Below are 23,818 nucleotides of genomic sequence, written 5' to 3'. Positions count from 1 at the left end.
GGTTTATGACCATTTTTGGCACTTGTGACTGTTGCAGCATCCCCATGGTCACATAACCAAATAGCAATAGCACTTAGCAGTAGCACTTAGTCATATATCATTTCAGACTGCTTTACGGCCCTCTAAGCGGTTTACAGAGTCAGCCTATTGCCCCCAACAATCTGGGTCCTCATTTTACCCACCTTGGAAACCCGTCAGGATTGAACTTCTGGAGTGAGCAATGAGTTAGACCTGCAGTACTGCATTCTAACCACTGTGCCACCTTCTCCAAATTCAGATGCTTGCCAGTTGACTTATGCTTATGACAATTGCAGTGTCCTGAGGTCATGTGATCATCTTTTGTGGACTTCTGACAAGTCAGGTTCACTTAACAACCATTTTACTAACTTAAAATTTACTAACTGCCCCCTCCCGAATATTGAATGAATGTTGTGTACTATTTTATTCTTATGTATTGTTTTATGTTTATTGTTTCGTATTTCCCCCTCCCTTATTTTATGTAAGCCACCCTGAGTCCCCTCAGGGAAAAGGGCAGCCTATAAGTATTAATAAAATACTAAAATACTAAAATTAACAATTGTAGTAATTCATTTAGCAACTGTGGCAAGAAAGGTTGTAAAATGGGACAAAATTCACTCAACAAATATCTCACTTAGCAACAGAAATTTTGGGCTCAATTGAAATAGCAAGTTGAGGACTGCCTGTAGTTTTGAGTTGCTGCTTTTCTTTTGGATTTCCTTGTATACGTTCTCTTTCCATATTGACCAGCAGCTAATGCAATGTGTTAATGAGGCAAACCATAGGGAGTTCTCTTCAGATACGTATGACTAAGTTTCTGCCTTATCAGGAAGAAAAACCATTAAAGGAGCAGATAATTTTAATACCTTGGATTCCAAGTTTACAGTTTTTGAGCAGTGGCATCTACTTTCCTTAAATAAACTTAAATGTAAGCAATTTCCTGGGCTTGCTATAACCATGCTGTGCAAGGATTGCATTTGACTCCGTCAAATAGACTATTGATCTGGTCCATCTTTGGAACAAAATACATTGTAATTGAAAGAGGATATCCTATTTCCCAGTGTTGCTGTTTTGGTCTGCATGTCTTCAGTGTAATGTGTTGTGAGGAGAGACAATTAACAGTAGAACAGTATTTTGTAAGCTGTGGACATCAGCTCAGTTTTTTAGAATTTAAAGGTAGAGCAGAGAGAGAGAAAAGTTTGAGATGTTCAAAGACTGCAATACGTAGTTTAGCAAAAGAGTCTTCCAACCTCAGCAACTTTTAAAGATGAATGGACTCCCAGAATTCCCTGGCTGGTTAGGAAACTCCTGGTACAGTTTTATAACTCAACTAGCTGATAACCCGGCATTGCCTGGGTATTTATTTATAGGGGGAAAATGTCCGGACCAAACGTAATTTCTAATGTTGAATTTTCCTTCTTACCAGAGGGAGCCCCCTGGTGGAGTACTGTAAAGCCATTACCATCACAACTCCACCTGGCTGCACAGTAGAATCCATTTTATGGCAGTACAGTAGAAACCATTAACAGGCTGTATCTTAACAAAACACACACCATGAGGGATTTTAGGAGTGTCTTATTCCCACAATATTTGTTTCCAGAGTGTAGGCCATTTGTGAACCAAGTTTGGTTGAAATTGCTCAAAGTGTTCCAGAATTATGATGGAGAACACACACATACACGCACACAGCCTTTTATTTATATACATATAGGTTTGTTCGTGTGTGTGTGTGTATATTAGGAACAAAGCTTATTCTAGAATTTTTGTTGTTCATAAGGTCTTGTTTTCTCCATCCCACCACCAAACCAAGCGGTGTTATACTGACATATACGCGGCTGATTTGGTGGGTGAGGATGATGAGTAGATATATAAAAACTATTACAAAGAAGCATTTACTTAAAAAAAAAAACCAGCCTGACTGCTCTCCAGAGTAAATATTATTTTTCTAAAAGATCTAAGCCTTAAAGGTTTTGAAATAAGTAACATCTTATAGTACTAATATTAATGTGAATGGCTTTTGAAAACCTAATTTCAAGGAGTGTACGGATATATACATTTAATACCGTTACAAAAATGGTACCAATTTTGTGTTTCTAATAGGTTTTAAGGGTATGGGACCCAAGAACCTGTGCAAAACTTATGAAACTCAAGGGACACACGGACAACGTTAAAGCTTTGCTACTGAACAGAGATGGTACACAGGTATGTTTTTAATATACTTCCATCAGTTCTTTGGCTTCCATCTTGTAATATATTTCTCCATCCAATTAGACCTACTTCAGTAACATAGTTCCAATTTCTTAAGCAAAAATTACATTTAAATCCACTATTGTATCCTTATTGAGTATCCTGAACTGAATTGCATATTTAACACCTATACATTATGAGTACTTTTTTACAGAGCCAATGAACAAGACTGGCATTTTAAGTCAAGTGTCAAACATGAATGGGTCAAACTATGGATGAGTATTTCATTTTAATGACAAAAGTAGTACAGTAAATGTAGCTTTTAATCATTTAGTTTGATGTTTCACAGCCTTGGCAGTTTTAAGACTTGTGGATTTCAACTCCCAGAATTCCCCTACAAGCCATAATAGCTGAGGAATTCTGGGTGTTGAAGTTCACGCTTCTTAAACTCACCAAAGTTGAGAAACAGTTGAAATAACACCAAGCACCTCCATTGCATTCCATTGGTCAAAATATTGCTTTTGTCTGTGGCTTTGTGCTTAAAATTGGGTATTGCAGCATTTTTTTAAAACTCTCATTCTTACAGTGTCTTTCTGGAAGTTCTGATGGAACTATCCGACTCTGGTCACTTGGTCAGCAGAGATGTATAGCTACGTACAGAGTCCATGACGAAGGCGTATGGGCACTTCAAGTCAATGAAGCTTTCACTCATGTTTATTCGGGTGGAAGAGACAGAAAGATATACTGTACAGATTTACGGAACCCTGATATCCGTGTGCTTATTTGTGAAGAAAAAGCACCAGTTCTTAAGGTAATATTTTTCTAAGATTGGAGAAATGATCTTTTCATTCTTTGGCATGCTTTTGACTGTCCCGATGATTGTTGGAGAAATACATAATATAATTCAGTGTTTTTCAACCACTGTGCCGCAGCACACTAGTGTGCCGTGACATAGTGTAAGGTGTGCCGTGGGAAAAACACTTTATATATAGTCAATATAGGCACAGAGTTAAATTTTTTTAACATTTTCTAATGGTGGTGTGCCTCGTGATTTTTTTCATGAAAAAAGTGTGCCTTTGCACAAAAAAGGTTGAAAAACACTGATATAATTTACCCTTCTTACTGTTGTATCTTATATCTGTATTGACTTAATGAAATGATTGCCTTTCCCTAGAACAGTGATGGTAAACCTTTTTTGTGCTGAAAAGGGAGCACTTCGTTCATTTGGGCCATGACCAGGAATGTGCCTGCAACCATCAGCTGGCCTTTGTATATGTGGCAATGCTGGTCTTCGATTTCCCGCACACATATGCACGCCAGCTAGCAAGTCTTCCGGTTACTGCCGCGCATGCGCACGCCGGAAAACAGAAGACCAGCTCTTCTAGTTTCTGGCGCTGCCGCATGTACAAAGGCCAGCTGATCGGTGCATGCATTCTCAAAACCCGGAAGAGGAACGTGCCAGGCAACATGGCACACATACCAGAGGTTCTCCATCACGGCCCTAGAGGTTCTGCAGAAGCAACTCCAGAGGCAATTTCCTGGATAACTGAATCAGACATCCAGTTATGAGGTCACTGTGGTACCTCGATAAAAGTTTTATCTGTAATTATATACATTGCGTGTATATATGTTTATTTCTCTTCTGTAATGTTCTTATCATATGCTTCATAATAATATTAATGAAACGAATCACAAAACATTTAAATTGGATTACCATACAGACATGTGATCGCTCTCCCTTTCATACTTGAAATCACGTGTCGCCTGTTAACTTCCCCTACTTGCCATGAAAGCCCTGTCTTCTGTCTCACCCGAGAGAGAATAAAATATAAATCTCTTTCAGTCTAGGATCTGATGAAATCCAATGCTGTGAACTTTCCTAACATTCTGCTGACCCTTTTTATGCAGAATTGCTAGGGAAGGACAATACCAGGTTTCTGTACCATGGGTTGTGTAGTTGGCTAAGTTGATGAGAACCTTCCATGATGCAGAGAGGTCACAGCTCACTCTTTGTAGCATTTGGCAGAAATTGTAAAATAACAGGACAGATTCATAATGTAATTGGATGAAAGGAGTCCAGGGAATGCTGTGGCTTTAGGCCAGAGGTAAGGAATGGCTCCTTTATGACTTGTGGATTTCAACTCCCAGAATTCCTCTGGGAGTTAAAGTCCACAAGCCATAGAAGGGCCATAGTTCCCCACCCCTGCTTTAGACCAGAAGTGGTATTCAGCAGGTTCTGACCAGTTCTGGAGAACCGGTAGCGGAAATTTTGAGTAGTTCAGAGAACCAGTAAATACCACCTCTGATTGGCCCCTCTCCCATCTATTCTCTGCCTCCCGAGTCCCAGCTGATTGGGAGGGAATGGGGATTTTGCAATAACCTTCCCCTGGAGTGGCGAGGAAATTGATTTTACTGTACTCTTCCCCTGCTATGCCCACCAAGCCACACCTACTAAGCCATGCCACACCCACCAAGCTACGTCCACAGGACTGGTAGTAAAAAATTTTTGAAACCCACCAATTCTTTGGACTAAGAAGAAAAGTTCTACAGGAAGAAAATAATATGTCCATATCCTTGCCAAGAATACTACATGGATATACTCAAGTTGGCATCATGTCAGGTTCATCTTGAATAATCTTTCCCTCTTGGTGCATTGTTTCCTTGTGGTACCTAAGGGGAAGAACTTCCTGTGAAAAGAACATAAAGCTAAACCACAGACCTCTCTATCTTCTGAAGGAATCTTAAATCTGCATTGGGTTTTTGTGTGCATCATTTTCTAAGAAAATGCCCTTGAGAAGCGCTCCATTCTAAGATACAGATTTTCCTTTCTCATTTAGATGGAACTTGATCGATCCGCTGATCCTCCCCCAGCACTGTGGGTTGCAACGACAAAGTCTTCTGTGAATAAATGGGTATGAAGGGTATCACAGTCATGTTTTAATCTATGTGTTTTTAAAATTTACATCTTCATTTGTCACTCACTCCTGGGGCAAAATGGTGTTTGACTATTTATTTGCTCTAAGGGAAAAAATATTAATCGGGATTGAGAATAATTGGGTTCCCTCTGATACATTATTCATTTTGAATAAATTATAGGCTTTTATAAAGTTCATTAAACGGGAAGATTGGTTTGTGAGTCTCGGGTAAATTACAGGTGGCCTCGACTTACAACCACGTTGAGCCCAACATTTCCATTGCTAAACAAGACAGTTATTTAGTTAGTTTTGCCCCATTTTATGACCTTTCTTGCCACAGTTCAGTGAATTAGTTTAGTTAGTTTTTTTAGTTTTAGTTTTATTTTATTTATATGCCGCCCTATTCCCTAAAAGGGACTCAGGGCGGTGAACAACTTAAACAGGAAGGGGAAACATACAAGTACAAAATAGACATTTAAAATGACCAACAACCACACCTGTCAAGAGGGGAAGGGAGCTCATCAACCCCAGGCCTGCCGACACAGCCAGGTTTAACGGCTTTTCGGAAAGCAGGGGGAGAGGTGAGGGTCCGAATCTCCGCGGGGAGTTCGTTCCAAAGGGCCGGAGCTGCAACAGAGAAGGCCCTCCCCCGGGTCGTAGCCAGATGGCATTGGCTGGTGGATGGAACCCGGAGGAGGCCGACCCTGTGCGATCTAATGGGTCTTTGGGAGGAATTGGCAGCAGGCGGTCTCTCAAGTACCCAGGTCCAGTTGTAAAGTTGTAAGAAGTTAAGGGAATTTGGCTTCTCCATTGACTTTCCTTGTCTAAAAGTCACAAAAGGGGATCACATGATCCCGTCATAAATATGAGTCAGTTGCTAAGCATCTGAATTTTGATCATGTGGCTATGGAGACGGCTACAATGGTTGTAATTGTGAGAAACAATCATAAGTCCCTTTTTCAGTGCTGGTGTACTTCAGACTGTCACTAAATGAAGTGTTGTAAATTGATATCCGCCAATTCGTTGTAGGAATGGAAAAATATATAAATATATGCTCCTACTGGATCATTTACTTAAAGGATACTGCCTTGGCTTATCCTCTCTTTTCACTTTCTTTTTCAGAATTTGAAAGGAATTCATAACTTTAGAGCATCAGGTGATTATGACAATGACTGTTCTAACCCAATCACACCCCTATGTACACAACCGGATCAAGTTATCAAAGGTGAGGCTATATGTATGTTCCAGCATAACTCTGGAGCATCTCAAGCAATTTCAACCACACTTGGTACACAGATGACTTACCCTCTGGAAACAAATACTGGGGGGGATAAGACACTCCTGGGCAGTGGTGGGTTCTGGATCCTGTTGCAACCGATGTGCTGCGCCGGGGCCGGGCGTCCACGTGCACGTGCGCTGCGCACACATGCGCACCCATCTCCTGTAATGCTCCAACTGCTCAGCGGAGCGTTGCACAGGCGGCGTACGCTGTGTGTGCAAATGGCCTGGGTGGGTCAAATCCAGGTAAGGAACGCAGGTGGGCCCTTCGAACATGCACACCATCTCATGTAATGCTCCAGCTGCTCGGCGGAGCGTTGCGCAGGCGCCGTACGCTGTGTGTGCAAATGGCCTGGGTGGGTCAAATCCAGGTAAGGAACGCAGGTGGGCCCTCCGAAGTACTGTACCGGAACGGTGCCTGCTACTCCCAGCAGACACCGGTACATTCGTACCGGGGCATACCGGCCAGAACCCACCACTGACCCTAGGGTGTGTGTCTGTGTCTGTGTGTTCCAGCAGGGAGAGGGAAGGGAGAGGGCAGGGATATGGGCACTGTTCCCTTTAAGGTGCGCGGTTGCGCGGCCGCGCATATGGCAAGAAAACACCGTGCAGCACTTTTCAACTGCCACACAGTGATTTCTATTGCCACAGGCTCAGGAAGCTGGGGAGGAGGTCCTTTGCGGGCGGCTAGAACTGGCCAACTGGCCCTGGACTTGTTTTGATGAGCACGGGGCGACTGACGGTAGTTGTGAAGCCCCAAAGCCCCCGCCACCACTGGACTAACTGCTGCTGCCTCCTCCTCCTCTAACAGCACTGCCGGATTTGCTGCCCGGCGCTGCCGCTGAGGTGAAGCTGCCAAAGCTCCCACCGGTGCCACCGCCGTGCTTTTGAGGAGCCTTGAGGCCACGGGAGCCAGTAGGAAGGCGGCGGAGAGGCGGGAGCAGGAAAAAAAGGCCTGATGGCTCCTCAAAAACACTATTTTCCTTTTTAAATGGAAAAAGTCATGTTACGTAGAGTCAAATGTTACATAGAGTCAAAGGTCTTGACTCTATGTAGCAATATCAATAGCACTTATATACCGCTTCACAGTGCTTTACGGCCCTCTCTAAGTGGTTTACAGAGTCAGCCTATTGCCCCCAACAATCTGGGTCATCATTTTACCTATCTTGGAAGGATGGAAGGTTGAGTCAACCTTGAGCCTGATGAGACTCAAACTGCCAAATTGCAAGCAGTCGGCAGTCAGCAGAAGTTGCCTGCAGTACTGCGCTCTAACCACTGTGCCACTTCAGCTCATGTAACATACCAAATGATGAAAACCAAAACTTTTGAAGCAACCCCACTATTCCTTCTTTCTGTGGTATCAGAACATTACAGGGAGAGTAAGATGAAAAAAAAATGTAATTTAGGCTCTTGAGTTTTTCTTACTGGAAAAATGCCATATTTTATGTATTTTTTCTGAATGTAAAATTGGCATGGATTACATGATTCACTTTTGCGGCCTCTTTCCTAGGGGGTGCGAGTATCATTCAGTGCCACATTCTCAACGACAAGCGACATATACTAACCAAAGACACAAACAACAATGTGGCATATTGGGATGTATTGAAGGTCAGTGGAACTAGTTGTTTAAAAGTATGTGATTTGGGCATTTAAAAACCTCCTCCTTTCCTTGTTCCTTGCCCTTTTAATCCTTAAGAACAGGGGTGGGGAACTATGGCCGCTTTATGACTTGTGGAATTCAACTCCTGAGCATGGTGACTCAAGAATTCTGGGAGTTGAAATGTACAGGTCATAAAGAGGCCCATAGTTCACCACCTCTTCTTTAAAACATAAACCAGTTGGCAGTATCTGTCTAATGGAGGCTTGAATTCCTATAGCACTCATATATTTTAAATTACCAAACTTGCTGCTTGTCATTTCTGACTGTTTCTTAAGAGCCATTTCCAGATCTAAACATCATTCCTTTGCCTAAAAGGTATTTGTTGTTAGTTGCTAAGTCATGTCCAACCCATCGTGAACCCATGGACAGTGTTCCTCCAGGCCTTCCTGTCCTCTACCATCCTCTGGAGTCTATTTAAGCTCACGTCTACTGCTTCGGGGACTCCATCCAGCCACCTCGTTTTCTCTCATCCCCTTCTTCTTTTGCCCTCAGTCTTTCTTAGCATGAGGCTCTTCTCCAGGGATTCCTTCCTCCTTATTAGGTGGCCAAAGTATTTGAGTTTCACCTTCAGAATCTGGCCTTCTAAAGAGCAGTCAGGGTTGATCTCCTCTAGGACTGACCGGTTGGATGGCCTTGCAGTCTAAGGGACTCGCAGGAGTCTTCTCCAGCACCAGAGTTCAAAGGCCTCCATTCTTTGGCGCTCAGCCTTCCTTATGCTCCAACTTCTACAGCCATCCATTGCAACTGGGAAAACCATAGCCTTGACTGTATGCACTTTGGTTGGCAGGGTGATGTCTCTGCTTTTTAGTATCCTGTCTAGATTTGCCATAGCTTTCTTCCCCAGGAGCAAGAGTCTTTTAATTTCTTGGCTGCAGTCCCCATCTGCAGTGATCTTGGACCCCAGGAAAATATATGTCACTAAAAGGTATTGTTATACGCTTATTCTAAAACACGTAACTTTGCAGTTGCTTTTGTGGCCAATACTTATAACAACTTATCCAGCCATTGACTATAACAATTTTTTTGAGAAAGACCCCCGGTAAGGCATTTTTTTTTATTTACATCATACTGGTTGGAGAATTTTGGAAGTTTACGCTTCAAGATGGATGAAGTCCACCCATCTTAAAGTTGCTAAAGTTGAACACCTCTGATTTACAGTGAGCTGTCCTAAGAGCTCCTTTCAGTTTTGTGAAACATTTTGGTGGATTAAATAGAAAATTAGCCAACCAAGTCAACTGCTCCGATGGGAGGAAATTAATTTTTATATTAGTATATAAATTACTATAGTATATATATTGTACTATATATTTATACTATGCTAAATAACATGTATATGGTAGACTGCAAGGTTTCTTTGGCTTTCTCATATTTAGGCATGTAAAGTAGAAGATCTTGGAAAAACGGATTTTGAAGAAGAAATTAAGAAAAGATTCAAAATGGTGTATGTACCAAACTGGTTTTCAGTGGACTTAAAAACTGGGGTAAGGCACATTTTTAACAATAGTAACCATTTCAGATGAGATGATTTATGCTGACTTGCTGTTCAATTATACTATTCAGTTTCTATAGAGCTCGGTGGGAGCTCATGGCTCCCCTTCCCCTTTTTTGTTCAGACAATGTGCCAAGAGATTTAAAATAATGTTTGGTAACCCAACTAGTGGCCTGAATAAGAATGAGTATAGGTCAGTGATGGCTAACCTTTTTGTTGCCAAGTGCCGAAAGTGTGTGAGCATGCACACACACACACCCATAATGCAATGTGCACGCCCTGCCCCCGCGCACCCCCATCCCCTGTGCAAGCACGCGCGACTCCCCGCATGTCCCCCCCCCCCATGCATGTGCACATGACTGCCCCCCGTGCATGCATTTGCATCTCCTGCATGAGCCCTGCCGCCCGCACATGTGCGGCAGAGACCTGAAAACCAGCTGACCGGCAAGAGACGTGCACACATGTGTGATGGAGCTGAGCTGGTGCAACAGCTCACGTGCCCAGAGAAAGGACTCTGTGTGCCACAGGTTCCCCATCACGGGTATAGCATCATCTCTTTGTTTCAGACCCCTGATATCTGCATTGGTAATTTTTTTAACTCAAAACATACGACGGAGCATTATATGGAACATGAAGTAAAACAGATTTTTAAAAACCCTTCATTTCTTAAAAAACCCTGTTGTTGTTTTTACAATGTCATGTGTTATCAGAACAAGAAAAGCCACTTATATACACTTCAATATTGTAGCCAGTATAGTAATTTTAATTCAAGAAATACTTTTCCCTCTTTGGTGTATTAATTTGTGCACATTTCTTTCAACTTTAATGAAAACTAAAAGGGAAATATAGCAATGAACACAATTTTATTCTGTATCCTATTCAGGCTAAAATAGATCTATAATGTAATGAATAAATTACATTGTTTTTTGCTTATAATTGCTGTCAAATCAGATGTCTTTATCAGGGTTTTCTGTGTTGGAATGCCGATAAAACAGTCCCACCTAATGGCCTTTTCTTCCTTCCTTCCTTCCTTCCTTCCTTCCTTCCTTCCTTCCTTCCTTTCCTTCCTTCCCTCCTCTTTCTTTCTTTCTTTCTTTTTTCCCCTTCCTTCCTTCCTTCCTTCCTTCCTTCCTTCCTTCCTTCCTTCCTTCAGATGTTAACGATCACCTTAGATGAAAGTGACTGCTTTGCAGCTTGGGTCTCAGCCAAAGATGCTGGGTTTAGCAGTCCAGATGGATCTGATCCAAAACGTGAGTGCATTGTCTTAATATCAATTTTTTGAATTTTAACTTCTTGTTTGTGTTGGCTGATTAGACTGGAATTGGTCAATTGGTATACAACTCATTCAGTTTTCAGGACTCTGTCACTGAAATGGAACAAACCTGATGGACATTTTTTTTGAAATAATTGGAAAACAATATTCCAAACTTTTAAACAGTTCAGTTTCGTAGACTTAGGGTTTCAGCCATTGTTGAAAGCCTCTTCTAAACTTTTTACCTTTGTAATAAGGATAGAATTAAGGCTTAGGTGATAAAACTACTTCAGATGCCAGCGAAGGCTTGGAGATGTCAAGGAACTGAATGTTGTAGTTCTCAATTTACAACAGTTCACTTAGTGACCGTTCAAACACACTAAAAAAAGTGACAAGACCGTTTTTCACAATTACATCCATTACAGCATCCCCATGATCGCATGATCAGAATTCAAGTGTTTGTCAACTGGTTCATATTTCTGACTGTCACAGTGCCCTTGGGTCATGTGATCTCCTTTTGCGATCTTCTGACAAGCGAAGTCTATGGGGAAGCCAGATTCACTTAACAACCCTGTGACTAACTGAACAACTGGAGTGATTCACTTAAGAACATTGGCAAGAAATGTTGTAAAACAGGGCAAAGCTCACTTAACCAATGTCTCGTCAAGAGAAATGTTGCACTCAGTTGTGGTCGTAAGTCAAGAACTACCTGTATTCTGTGGGACAGCAAGTCTGCTTTTGAAAAATCCCAGAGGTTGATATAACTGGGGCGGATTGCGTCCTTCAACAAACACTGCACACTGTTGTTCAAGCATCTGTGAATAATAGCAGTACCACCCTGAATTGTTTATAATTAGTCATGCTTTTTTATTTCCTTTGTATCGCAATACACAGTGAACCTCGGGGGGCTTCTGCTGCAGGCTCTATTAGAATACTGGCCTAGGACCCACATCAATCCCATGGATGAAGAAGAAAATGAGATGAATCATGGTGAGCATCTCTTTCTTTCCCTCTGAGGGACTGACACATTTCTGGTCTGTATTTCAAGTTGGCATTTGGTAACTCCCTCTTGCGTTTACAGAAAGTATTTCATAGAATAACCCATGCGGATCAGTGCCTTTAGTTCCCAAAGTGATGGCAAGAGGGACGGTATATAAATTTCATACATACATACATACCCTGTTTTCTCGAATATAAACCCTCCCCGGATAATAAGCCCAATCGGGCTTTTGAGCACATGCGCTAAAATAAGCCCTCCCCTGAAAATAATCCCTCCACAGAAATATTGCAACACACCAGCAGCCATGAGGTGACCATGCTCACTGCCTCCTGCACCTCAAAAATAATAAGATCTCCCTGAAAATAAGGCCAAGCACTTATTTCAGGGGTCAAAAGAAAATAAGACCCTGTCTTATTTTGGGGAAAACACGGGACATACCTAAAAACATGGATATATACATACATACATACATACATACATACATATTCCTGAGATAGGTAAAATGTTTTTTTAATTTGAACAAATATGGGACAGCGTCATCTTAAGGCAGCAATCCCCAATCTTTTGGGCACTAGGGACCAGTTTAAGCCACTCCATTGTGGGGTTCACCATCTCTACTGTTTGTGGGAGAGGCAGATATGGTGGGGGCCGAGGGCCAAATTATGTTGGGGGATGCGGGTTCGCTGTTTAAGAGCAATCGCATGTTCCGACCATCGCCCTTCTCGCACCCCCGGGTGCTCGGGATTACAGGACCCTGGTCTCCGACTGATGTCGCTTAACGCCAGGTCCATGGTATATAAGACGCTCCTCATTTACGATCACATACAAGAGGGTAGAGCAGATCTGGCATGCATTACGGAGACCTGGTTGGACCATGAGAGGGGTGTTCCCCTTAGTGAATTATGCCCACCAGGCTTCCAGGCGTTTTACCTGCCGAGAGCACAGGGCAGGGGCGGAGGGGTGGCGGTGGTTATTAGGGAAAGTCTTGGACCTCAGGAGGTCACTGTGCCTCATATAGGCGAGTGTGAGTCACTTTTTGTGAAATGAGGCCTTGGAGTTCAGGTGGGCCTTTTTGTTACATACCTGTCTCCCTGCTATGTTTCATCGGCCCTGCTGGAACTGCTGGATATGTTAGCCAGATTGGCGGTTGATTTCCCCAGGCTTATGATCCTGGGGGATTTTAATCTACCTTCCATTGGCGAGACATCCGAGTCAGCTTGGGAGTTCATGGCTTCCATGACGGCTATGGACCTAATTCAGTTAATTCAAGACCCCACCCATAACGGGGACACACGCTCAACCTGATTTTGGTCTCTGGGCAGTGGATGAATGATCTAGATTTAGGGGATATTTCTATGCAACCCTTGTCATGGTCTGATCATTTCCTCATCAGGCTTGACTTCCATACTGCTACCCCTCGCCGCAGGGAGGCAGAACCGACTAGATGGTTCCGCCCCAAGCGCCTGATGGACCCTGAAAGGTTCCTGATGGAGCTTGGGACTTTTCCTGAACCCCTTGCTCATAGCTCGACCGAAGCCCTAGTGGAAGCCTGGGATAGGGCAGCCACTGGGGCCTTGGATCGCGGTGTGTCGTTGCGGCCTCTGACCCGGTGTCGATCCCTGGTAGCTCCCTGATTTACCGAGGAGCTCCAGGAGATGAAACACTGGAAAATATGCCTAGAGAGTAGTTGGAGGCCAGCCGGTCCGAATCTGATCGAACACTAGTAAGAATTCATATTAAATCCTACTTAGTGGCGATAAAAGCGGCAAAACGGCAACATTTTTCCACTCTTATCGCGTCCGCAGATAACTGCCCAGCCACCCTGTTTAGGGTGATCCGCTCCTTACTTAACCAAGGAACTGGGCAAGACCCCTTGCAGGGTAGGGCTGAAGAATTTGTTCCGTATCTGCAGAATAAAATTGCTCAGATCCAGACAGGCTTGGACTCTTGACTGGATAGATTCGGGCGAGTCGACGGGGATAAATCTTGTGGAGACTATCTGGGATGAGTTTGACCCTGTGACTCCCCAGGGCATGGACAGGATTATGGGAAGACTCAGTGCTGCCACTGGTGTGCTGGACCCGTGTCCCTCTTGATTAGTTACGGCTTCCCGGGCGGTGGCATGAGACTGGCTCCAGGCGATTACCAACACTTCATTGAGAGAGGGGTTCTTTTCCACCGCCTTGAAGGAGGCAGGGTGGTGAGGCCCCTCCTTAAGAAGCCTTCCCTGGACCCAGCTTCTTTAGCCAGCTATTGTCCGGTCTCCAACCTTCGCTTTGTAGCGAAGGTTGTCGAGAGTGCGATAGCACGTCAGCTCCCCAGTACCTGGATGAAGCTGCCTACCTGGATCTGTTTCAGTTGGGTTTCAGGCCTGGGTACAGCACCGAGACGGCATTAGCCGCTTTGGTTGATGATCTCTGGCAGGCCCAGGATGGGCTGGTCGTATTAGACCTCTTGGCGGCTTTCGATACCATCAACCATCCTACTTGACGACTCGGGGGGGGGGGGGTTGGGAGTGGGGGGCACCGTTTTACAGTGGTTCTCCTCCTACCTTTCGGATCGGTCACAGTTCGTGTTGACTGGAGGACAGGGATCGACCCCGAGGCGCATCACTTGTGAGTTCCCCCGGGGTCAATTCTCTCACCCCTCCTGTTCAACATATATATGAAACTACTGGGCGAGATCATCCGTGGTTTTGGGGTACGGTATCATCAATATGCTGATAATACCCAACTTTTCATCTCTACCCCAAACCACCCAAACCATGCCCTCGATGTGATGTCCCAATGCCTGGAGGCTGTGCAGATCTGGATGGGAAAGAACAGGCTCAAACTCAATCTCTCCAAGACTTGAGTGGCTGTGGTTCCCGTAATCCCGATTTGTGCATCTTGTTCCATCTTTGATGATAGGGGGAGAAATTTTAGCCCCCTCAGAGAGGGCCCGCAATCTGGGAGTCCTCCTGGATAGGCGGCTCATTTTAGAAGAACACCTGACGGCCGTGACCAGGGGGGCCTTTTACCAGGTTCCCCTGGTATGTCAGTTGCGCCCCTTTCTGGATCGGGATGCTCTGTACACAGTCACTCATGCCCTCGTCCTTTCTCACCTGGACTACTGCATCGCTCTCTACATGAGGCTGCCCTTGAAGAGCACCTGGAGGCTTCAGCTGGTCCAGAATGCGGCTGCGCAAGTTATCATTGGGGTACCTAGGTGCTCTCATGTTACAGCCTTTTAGGCGGCCTGCACTGGTTGCCAGTTGTTTTCTGGGTGCGATTCAAGGTACTAATTATGACCTTTAAAGCGCTCCATGGCTTAGGCCCAGGGTACCTGCGAGATCACCTACTGCCACCAGTAGCCTCCCACCTTCCAGTGTGATCCCACAGAGTTGGCTTCCTCAGGGTGCCGTCGGCCAAACAGTGTCGGCTAGCAACCCCCAGGGGGAGAGCCTTCCCTCTGGAATGAGCTACCCCCGGAGTTTCGCATAATCCCCGACCTCCGGTCCTTCCGACGTGCCCTAAAAAGTTGGCTTTTCCAGCAAGCCGGCCTGGCCTTAACAGAATAAAATAAATGATTAATTTAATTGTTAATTTTAATCTAATTTTTAAATTTTTATTGTTAATATTAATTGGGGTTTTTTTTTTGAATACTTTATTTAATTTCCCTTTTAATTTTTGTAATATGTGTTTTTTTTATGTTGTACGCTGCCCTGAGTCCTTTGGGAGAAGGGCGGCATATAAATGCAACAAACAAACAACAAAACAAACCGGTCCCTGATTGGGGACCCTGACGGACTGAGGGAGGGGCATGGTTTTGCATGCTATCCAGATCCCGTACATGTGCAGGTAAAGCTTTGCTCACTTGCGTGGACAAGTTCATAATGGGATGAGGACTGGTTACAGGTTCGGGGACCCCTGATCTAAAGTAGTGTTCTTCAACTTGTTGTTCTCTGGACCCGTTCCTGCTTTTATTCGTGGAGGATCCCCAAAGAGCTTTTCTTTGTGTAGGGGATGATGATGATGTTCTCCATTCGGTCATGTCCGACTCTTGGTGATTCTATGGACCAAGAGTCAGATGTGACTGAATGGAGAAGTTGGATATGGATAAGCATAGGTTATATTTATCTACAATTATCCTACTAATTTTTAGTAGGCTAGGATATCTCCTATTCTACTAAAAATCGGAATGGTGCATTCCTATAGTATTTACCAATTTAAATGAAATGGAAAGTAGTCTCAAGTCCTAGAAGGGAGGATCTCCTTCCCAGAAAGCAAAAAGACATTGGTGCTCGGAATGACGCATGCTACATTTATTTCCATAAAATAAGAAGCCCGAGACAGACCCAACACCTTAAGGCACGGGTGTCAAATGCGTGGCATCACATTGCTGTAACGTGACTTTTTCATGATGTTTTTTCCATTCATAGAGGTAGGGTAGGTGTGGCCTGTAAGTGACGCATCCGCCCCGTAGGCTGCCAGTTTGACGCTCCTGGCTCCTGAGGAATGTGAGGTAGACAGACAGTTCCCAAAACAAAGAGGGTGCAAATGATTGGTGGACGATGGACAATGGGGGGGGGGTCCAGGGGGAGAAAGGGTAAATTTTCCTATGCTGTTTTCGTGCAAAATTGTTAGAACTGGCTTTTCTACTTCTGTACCCACAGGAATCTTCAGTAAAGCTTTTGGTAAAACAAAATGTCCTAGGAGTCTGATGCAGTGATTGACACTGCCATCACCACTACTTTTCATCAAAGTAGACCTGTCCAATTCCTGCATCCGTTCTTCAAACATTTGAGCCTTCGATCCCCTAATCGTCTTTAGATTTAATATTTTAATTATGCATATAAACTAGATTTCATTGCTATAACCGGTCGTTCTTTTGTCTTGAATTCAGTTATTTTTTGGTCTTAATAACAACGTGTCTTTTTTCTTATTTACCCATCTGGTAACAGTGAATGGCGAACAGGAGAACAGGCTGCAAAAAGGAAACGGCTACTTCCAAGTGCCACCACACACGCCAGTTATTTTTGGGGAGGCTGGAGGACGCACTTTGTTTAGGTACTGAAACTCCGTCAAGGAAGCTGGAGGGGGTCGGTGGTCATGTTGGGATGAACTTTTTCATCAAACCACTAGAGTTAAAGCTATCGAAGAGGGCCTGTCTTCAGTAGATAACATACAGGTAGTCCTTGACTTAATCAAAATTCATTTAATGACCATTCAAAGGTATAACCATACTGAAAAAAGTGACTTATGACCGTTGTTCACAGCATCCCCATGGAGATTTGATCAATATTCAGATGCTCAATACCCCAATTGGTAATCGGATCATGACGGTTGCCTGACCCTGTTTTTGCAACCTTCTGACAAGCAGAGTCAATGGGGAAGCCAGATTCACTTCACCAACTGGGTTACTAATTTAACCACTGCAGAGATTCACTTAACAACTGTGGCAGGAAAGGTCACTAAATAGGGCAAAGCTCACTTAATAGCTGTCTCATTTGGCAACATAAATTCTGGGCTCAATTGTGGTCGCAAATCAAGAACTACCTGTAGTCATGTGACAAAGTGAGCTTTACCAAAAAGTGTCATGTGACCCTAAGCAATCCCTAGAAATAATATTGGCATCCCTCTCTTCCTCTCTCCCTCTTCCCCTCCCTCTCTCTCTCTCCCTGTCTCTCTCCCTCTCCTCCCCCCTCTCTCCCTGTCTCCTCTGTTCACAACACACACATACACATGTTGGACTTATATCCCACTTTTCCTCACACAGTGATTGTGTCAGTGGTGGGTTTCAAAAATAGTTCGAACCTACTCTGTGGGTGTGGCCTCCTTTATGGGAGTGGCTTGCCGCCCATGTGACCGGATGGAAGTGGCTTGCCGCCCATGTGACCGGATATGAAGATGCCGACGACACTTGTCAGAACCACCTTAAATTACCTCACACACAGCACTGGCATGCATAAGAATATGATGTAAACTTGGTTTTTAAAAGGCATCTTTGGTTTACGTTAAAACAACTCCAACACACGCAATGTTCTGATTGCACCACAAACGCAGTAGTCATCCTTACCTTTCACAGAGGCACTGAGTTTTATAAATATAAGCATGATAGTGTAGAATAATCATATCCAAGGACCAGTGGTGGGTTTCAAAAAATTTTGGAACCTCTTCTGTAGGTGTGGCCTGCTTTCCGGGTCCACTGGTGGAACCTCTTCTAACCGGTTCGGTAGATTTGACGAACCAGTTCTACCGAATAGGTGCGAACTGGTAAGAACCCACCTCTGGATTGTGTGGGTTAGCTGGGGTAAAAGGTAACAATATAGTTACCTGTTTTCTTATATATTTACATTTTTAACGTTTTTCCCTTTGATCCTTGAGTGTGGCAACTCATACCGCTTTTCCAAACTCTTTCTATACAGGTTGCTATGCCGAGATTCTGGTGGTGAAACTGAATCCATGCTCCTTAATGAAACTGTACCACAATGGGTAATTGACATCACCGTGGACGTAAGTGTGCCGAGAAACCAGGAATGTCTGGAATAACTTTTATTTTCTTTCTGAAAATGTTACTTGCTGAGGACTTTAATTACCACGTGTGTCAGGAGCCACTATAATGAAGCTGGAAAAAATATTCTGATCTCTTTGCGGCTATATTTTTTTTACAAATCCTTGCTGTTAGCATAATTATTAACGTTTTTATTGAGTTATAAAGTATTTTAGAATACAAAGTAAATAGAAAAGTAGTGGGGAGGAAAAGAGGAAAGAGAAGTGAGGAAAGATAAGGGGGAAAAAAAGAAAAAAATCATCTCAGACTGAGTCTGTTACAGTAAAATAAGGCAGTAACATAAAACCACAACTTTTTGCTTTTTCATCATAATATGAATAAGCCATTTCTATAAAGATCTATCAGTCTAATCGGTAAAACCCAAAGAGTTTCATTCTTTTCCACCTCAAGCACGAAGCACGAAAAGCAGTCTTTGCATGGAAACAAAACTACTTGTGTTCTTTTCTTTAATCTAAGTGGTCAATTTTGCCATTTCAGCCAACAAACTTTTGTCATTCTCCCTGGAGTTAAAATTACTGAGGAGTAATAAAACTGCTTCACCCTGTTATAAATGGATACTGAGATAATCACATCCAAGTTAGAAATTATAATTATTGTAAATTAATAATTATTAAGCATTATTTTAACTTTTTCTCATGCCCACTCAAGAGAAATGCTTGAAAATCCTGGGAGAATATTTTGATGTTGCTGGAATTTGAGGGAGATATTATGACCTGAAAAGAAAAAAGAGCCTAATTCTTGTGCCTAAGCTGAAATTTAGTTGCTAGCTAAACACAGATAAATCTGTATCAGATGTAGATAGTCCTTAACTTACAACTATAATGGAGCCCTGCTCGTTAGTCATAAGCCGCGACAGTCATAAAACAGCTTGGTCATGTGATCAGTCTGATTTTGCAGCGGTCTTTAAGCAAAACTCTGGTAGAGTGAACCAAAGGTTTGCTGTGGGCCAGAAGTGCCAGGTTTCAGCAAAATCCTCATAAAATGAAGTCACGTGCCTGTGGGATGCTGCACAGGGCTATAAACTTTTTGTGGTGTAAAGCTCGATTGTGTGACCATGAGATTGGGGTCACAAGCATTGGAACTTTGAATCCAGGTTCTAAGTAGTCCAAAAGTAGGCCCATCATCACTTTGAATGGTCACTTAAGTGTCCAGTCGCAAGTCAAGGATTGTATGTATCAGATTTGTTCTAAATCCCATTATACAGGTAGTGCTCGACTTACGACCACAATTGAGCCCAAATGTTTTCCATTGTTAAGTGAGACATTCGTTAAGTGCGTTTTGCCCCATTTTAAGACCTTTCTTGCCACAGTTTTGTTAAGTGAATCGCTGCAACTGATAAGTTAGTAACCTGATTGTTAAGTGAATCTGGCTTCCTTCCTGACTTCAATTGTCAGAAGGACGTAAAAGGGGATCACATCACCTCAGGACACTGCAAATGTCATAAATATGAGCCAAGCATCTGAGTTTTGATCACATGATCATGGGGATACTGCAAAGGTCGTAACTGAAAAACAGTCATCCTATGTCACATTTTTCAGGGCCATTTAACTTTAATCAGCCACTAAATGAACTATTGTAAGTTGAGGACTACCTATATAAGAACTACACAAGTCTACTTCTTATAAGATTGAAAGAACATGGACTGATTCCTGCTTTTGTTTTTATTTTACAGAAGAACATGCCAAAATTTAATAAAATTCCTTTCTACCTCCAACCTCATTCCTCTTCCGGAGCAAAAACATTAAAGAAGTAAGTATTCAGAGGAGTATTCATAAAAATGTTTCCTAGAGTAAGAAAACCAGCTTGTCAGCTCAGCACCAATTTCCACTTTGTCCCTAGGGATCGGCTCTCAGCCAGTGACATGTTGCAAGTTAGGAAGGTGATGGAGCACGTTTACGAAAAAATAATAAACCTCGACAATGAGTCCCAAACAACAAGCTCTTCCAATAACGACAAGACTGGGGAACAAGAGAAAGAGGAAGACATCGCTGTCTTAGCAGAGGAGAAGATCGAACTCTTGTGTCAAGACCAGGTAGGCAGCTTGGAGCTCCTCATAGAAAGAGAAGGGGTAGGATCAGGGATGAGTTGATGCCAGATTTGTTGCCAGTTCGCTTGGAACATGCAATGCACCAGTTGCGCATTGTGAACTCATGCACAGTTGACTAAATTGTTTTGCACATGTGCAGAACATGAAAAATGACTAAAAAACAAGCTGGCAATGGCAGTAGCAACCGGGGAACCAGTTCGGGGGCGTGGCCAGCCTGTGTCCCTATCGGTTCGGTGATCCAGTCCCAATTTCCACTACTGGTTCGCCCGAACTGGTGCGAACCGGTAGCAACCCACCTCTGAGTGGGATGTGTTACAGGTGTTATGTCTGCCTTGTATGCAGCTTTATTCCTCTCCAGCATTCATCTCCATTGTTCTGTGATGCATTTCCTGCCTCTCTAGGATTTACCTCTATTTGCTCCTGTGAGGCACTTCCTGTTCCTGTTGGATGTATATTGTATATTCTCGATGGCTGGTATAGCATTTTAATTGCATTTTGATTAGGCAACATGAAACAGGATGCAAGTAGGGAAATTCTAAATCAGTGCTTCCCAGCTGTGAACAGTTGAAGATGTATGGATCTCAATTCCCAGAATCGGGAAACACTGATGTAAATGTTAAAAAATTATCCCATACATCTGGGGTTCTGTCAATTACATACATGACAAAAGTATGATTATATTCATAAGGTTTGAGTGCTGATTCAACAGCTGCCTCCAAAGGGTTCACCCCAGAGAATGAAAAAATACTCCATTAAATCAGTTCATCTAGTTTTTAGCCATTTTAAGATGAATTGGAGCTGACATCCAGACATCTTTAACTGGCCACAGTTGAGAAACTGCGTTTAATAACAAGGCTCCTCCTCAGACCTGTTGCTCAATCCTTAGTGTCTCAACCACTAAGTGGGAGAATATCAGAGGTGATATTCAGCTGGTTTTCCCCTGGTTTGGGCAAACCGGTAGCAGCGGTTGCGAGAGACTCCGCCCACCCACCCCGACGTAATGTGCAAGCACTGTGCATGCGCAGAAGATGGTGCACTGACATAGCGCACACTCACATTTGCGAACTGGTAGGATAGGTAAGTGAATCCCACTACTGGTGAAAATGACTTTGAATGTCTAGTATCTTCTGGAAAGCTTATTTTTTTATAGAATCCGTGGATAAGGAGAAACTCCTCCCTAAAGGGCAAAATTTTCTTGGGCAATAGGCAAGCCTTGAAATGGCACTGCTTTCTTCTCAAAGGGGTTTCATTGCGAAGGGAACAAATCCAGCCATCTGATATAACTGATCTGGATAAGGTTTCAGATGTATGCTTCTAGTCCACAAGATAAAACTGAGCTACCGGTAGTCCTCGACTTACAACAGTTCATTTAGTGACCATTCAAAGTTAGTGCTACTGAAAAAAGTGGCTTATGGCCAATTTTCATACTTATGACCATTGCAGCATCCACACGGTCACACGATCAAAATTCAGTCACTTGGCAACTGACTCCTGGGGTCATGTAACCTTCTGACAAGCAAAGTCAGTGGAGAAACAAAATTCACTTATCCACCGTGTCATTAACTTAACCGATGATTCACCTAGCGACTGTAGCCAAGAAAAGTTGTAAAATGGGACAAATGTTTTACTTAGCAACATAAATTTTGGGCTCAATTGTGATCATAAATCAAGGACTATCTGTACTTATTTTGAGCGTGGCTCTCTGGTGCTTGCAAATTAGCTCTTGGAAGAGATTTGCAAGAGTGTACTTCTTCACCTGGGGATATATTTCAATCTGAATTATTATTTTATGTGACAGGTTTTGGATCCCAATATGGACCTTCGAACCGTCAAGCATTTCATATGGAAAAGTGGGGGTGATTTGACCCTTCACTACCGGCAGAAGTCAACGTGAGCTACCTGGTGGAATCCAACTGGTTATTAACTAATTTGAGCTTCCCGTGCTGAATCCAGCTTAGTACTCTAGAAGCCCACTTAAATGCTAAGATCTGACACTTTTAATGACTCAGCGCAGACAGAATCTACTTGAATTGAAGTGACTAATAAATCTGTAACATAGAGGAAATTGGTATAACGAAACTCAAAAGTTGTCTGTAGTAAAGTGTCAAGCAAGAGTGATAGAAGAAGCCCTTGACAGGTTCATGTTAAGGTGCCTACAGCGACCAGGTGACCCAGTACAGGTACCTGTGCCCTTTCTTCCCTTTATTTCCAAGATGATCATCCTTTATTCACTCACGCTTGCTATGAAAAATTTTTCAGTCCTGCTGCTAACTCATTTTTAGATTATTATTATTTTTTAGGAAAAAAAAAAACCAACCCTGCATGTACTGTATTTTGCTAATACATTCCACGTAGTGAATTTTGACCACTATGCCAGATAAGTTCTACTTAACCGTGCAACAGATTTACTCTTCTTGAACAGTTTCTGTAGTCTAGACTGGAGAGGCTAATAATGTCCTTGCTGATTGTTATCTTTCATCTGTGATTTTTTCTAGGCAAACATTTTGATAACTGACTCAAGAATCAGTAGGCTGTGTTTATTACAGGGTCAGTTCAATGTGTGAGCATTGCAATGAATTCATTCAGCACCTTTAACTTTAGAGTTCAAAATACATATTTTCCATTGTGCTAGAAGGCAGCATCCTGGTTCAGTTCCATAGGATCACATTTGACATTTGGCAGAAAAATTGACCTGTGTGATAGCAAAAAAAAAGTTTCCCTTGAATTGTTTTGTATGTATTTTTTTTTGATGTTGTAAGCTGTATCACAAGCTCTGCCCATCTTGGCTTTTTATTTTGCACTGTCTCTTTAAAAAAAACACACCATGTGACAGTTCTTTCATATTTGATTTGTAAGAGTCTAATTTATTACAGAAAGTGGGAGGAGACATCCCAGTGGCTAAACAAGAAAAACTGAATTTTGTTTTAATTGAAACAGGAGCATTAGCATAGCAGTTCTGATTTGAGACAGAAGCACAAATGCCTTTTTAAGAAAGTCTGATAAATCTGGATCCTTTCTTTCCTTTTCCTTCTGAAATTAACATTTTTTAATTTTTATTTTTTGCTTCCTGATGAGTGTTGGATTTAGACTACACCCATTAGTGAAGATTTATTCCAACTGTAGGTGCATAAGGAATAAAACTTTGTTTTTGCAGTCTAAGAGGTGCTTGTACACTTCCCATGTAAGTAGAGAGGAGCAAGGATTGCACATTTGACCTAAAAGTCCTGTTGGGGCTGGACATGAATTATACGAAACAGTAAAAATGATATAGGATGTTGTTTTATTGACTAATACTAGGATATCTTTTGAGCTATTCAGCTGTCTCTTTCTGAGTGTTTTTCAGAAGAGAATAATTTTTCTACTGACTCTTGCAGGGGAAATCACAGCTGTTTTCAGGTATTTTTTTCCCCCGTTTGTATT

At 42.8% G+C, this 23,818-nt stretch overlaps 1 protein-coding gene and 1 pseudogene across 1 annotated transcript in view; both read left to right on the top strand.

Annotated features, from left to right (window-relative positions):
- WDR48 (WD repeat domain 48) overlaps positions 1–23,277 on the top strand; it is a 36,995-nt gene extending 13,718 nt beyond the window's left edge. Inside the window, exons 7-19 of the mRNA XM_014054622.2 lie at positions 2,119–2,220; positions 2,792–3,016; positions 5,043–5,117; positions 6,243–6,345; positions 7,909–8,006; positions 9,432–9,539; positions 10,701–10,797; positions 11,694–11,789; positions 16,742–16,847; positions 18,206–18,293; positions 20,024–20,100; positions 20,191–20,383; positions 22,197–23,277. Coding sequence (XP_013910097.1) covers positions 2,119–2,220; positions 2,792–3,016; positions 5,043–5,117; positions 6,243–6,345; positions 7,909–8,006; positions 9,432–9,539; positions 10,701–10,797; positions 11,694–11,789; positions 16,742–16,847; positions 18,206–18,293; positions 20,024–20,100; positions 20,191–20,383; positions 22,197–22,292 — 1,464 coding nt within the window. The 3' untranslated portion in view covers positions 22,293–23,277. The remainder of the gene's footprint in view (positions 1–2,118; positions 2,221–2,791; positions 3,017–5,042; positions 5,118–6,242; positions 6,346–7,908; positions 8,007–9,431; positions 9,540–10,700; positions 10,798–11,693; positions 11,790–16,741; positions 16,848–18,205; positions 18,294–20,023; positions 20,101–20,190; positions 20,384–22,196) is intronic.
- LOC148045763 (uncharacterized) lies at positions 12,314–14,284 on the top strand (annotated as a pseudogene).
- Positions 23,278–23,818: the final 541 nt, after the last annotated feature.

This window comes from Thamnophis sirtalis, unplaced genomic scaffold (genome assembly GCF_051295495.1).
Source record: "Thamnophis sirtalis isolate CommonGarterSnake01/CBP01778 unplaced genomic scaffold, rThaSir2_p1.2 scaffold_4, whole genome shotgun sequence".
Classification (NCBI taxonomy): domain Eukaryota; kingdom Metazoa; phylum Chordata; class Lepidosauria; order Squamata; family Natricidae; genus Thamnophis; species Thamnophis sirtalis.
This window is presented reverse-complemented; position numbering and strand designations above follow the sequence as displayed.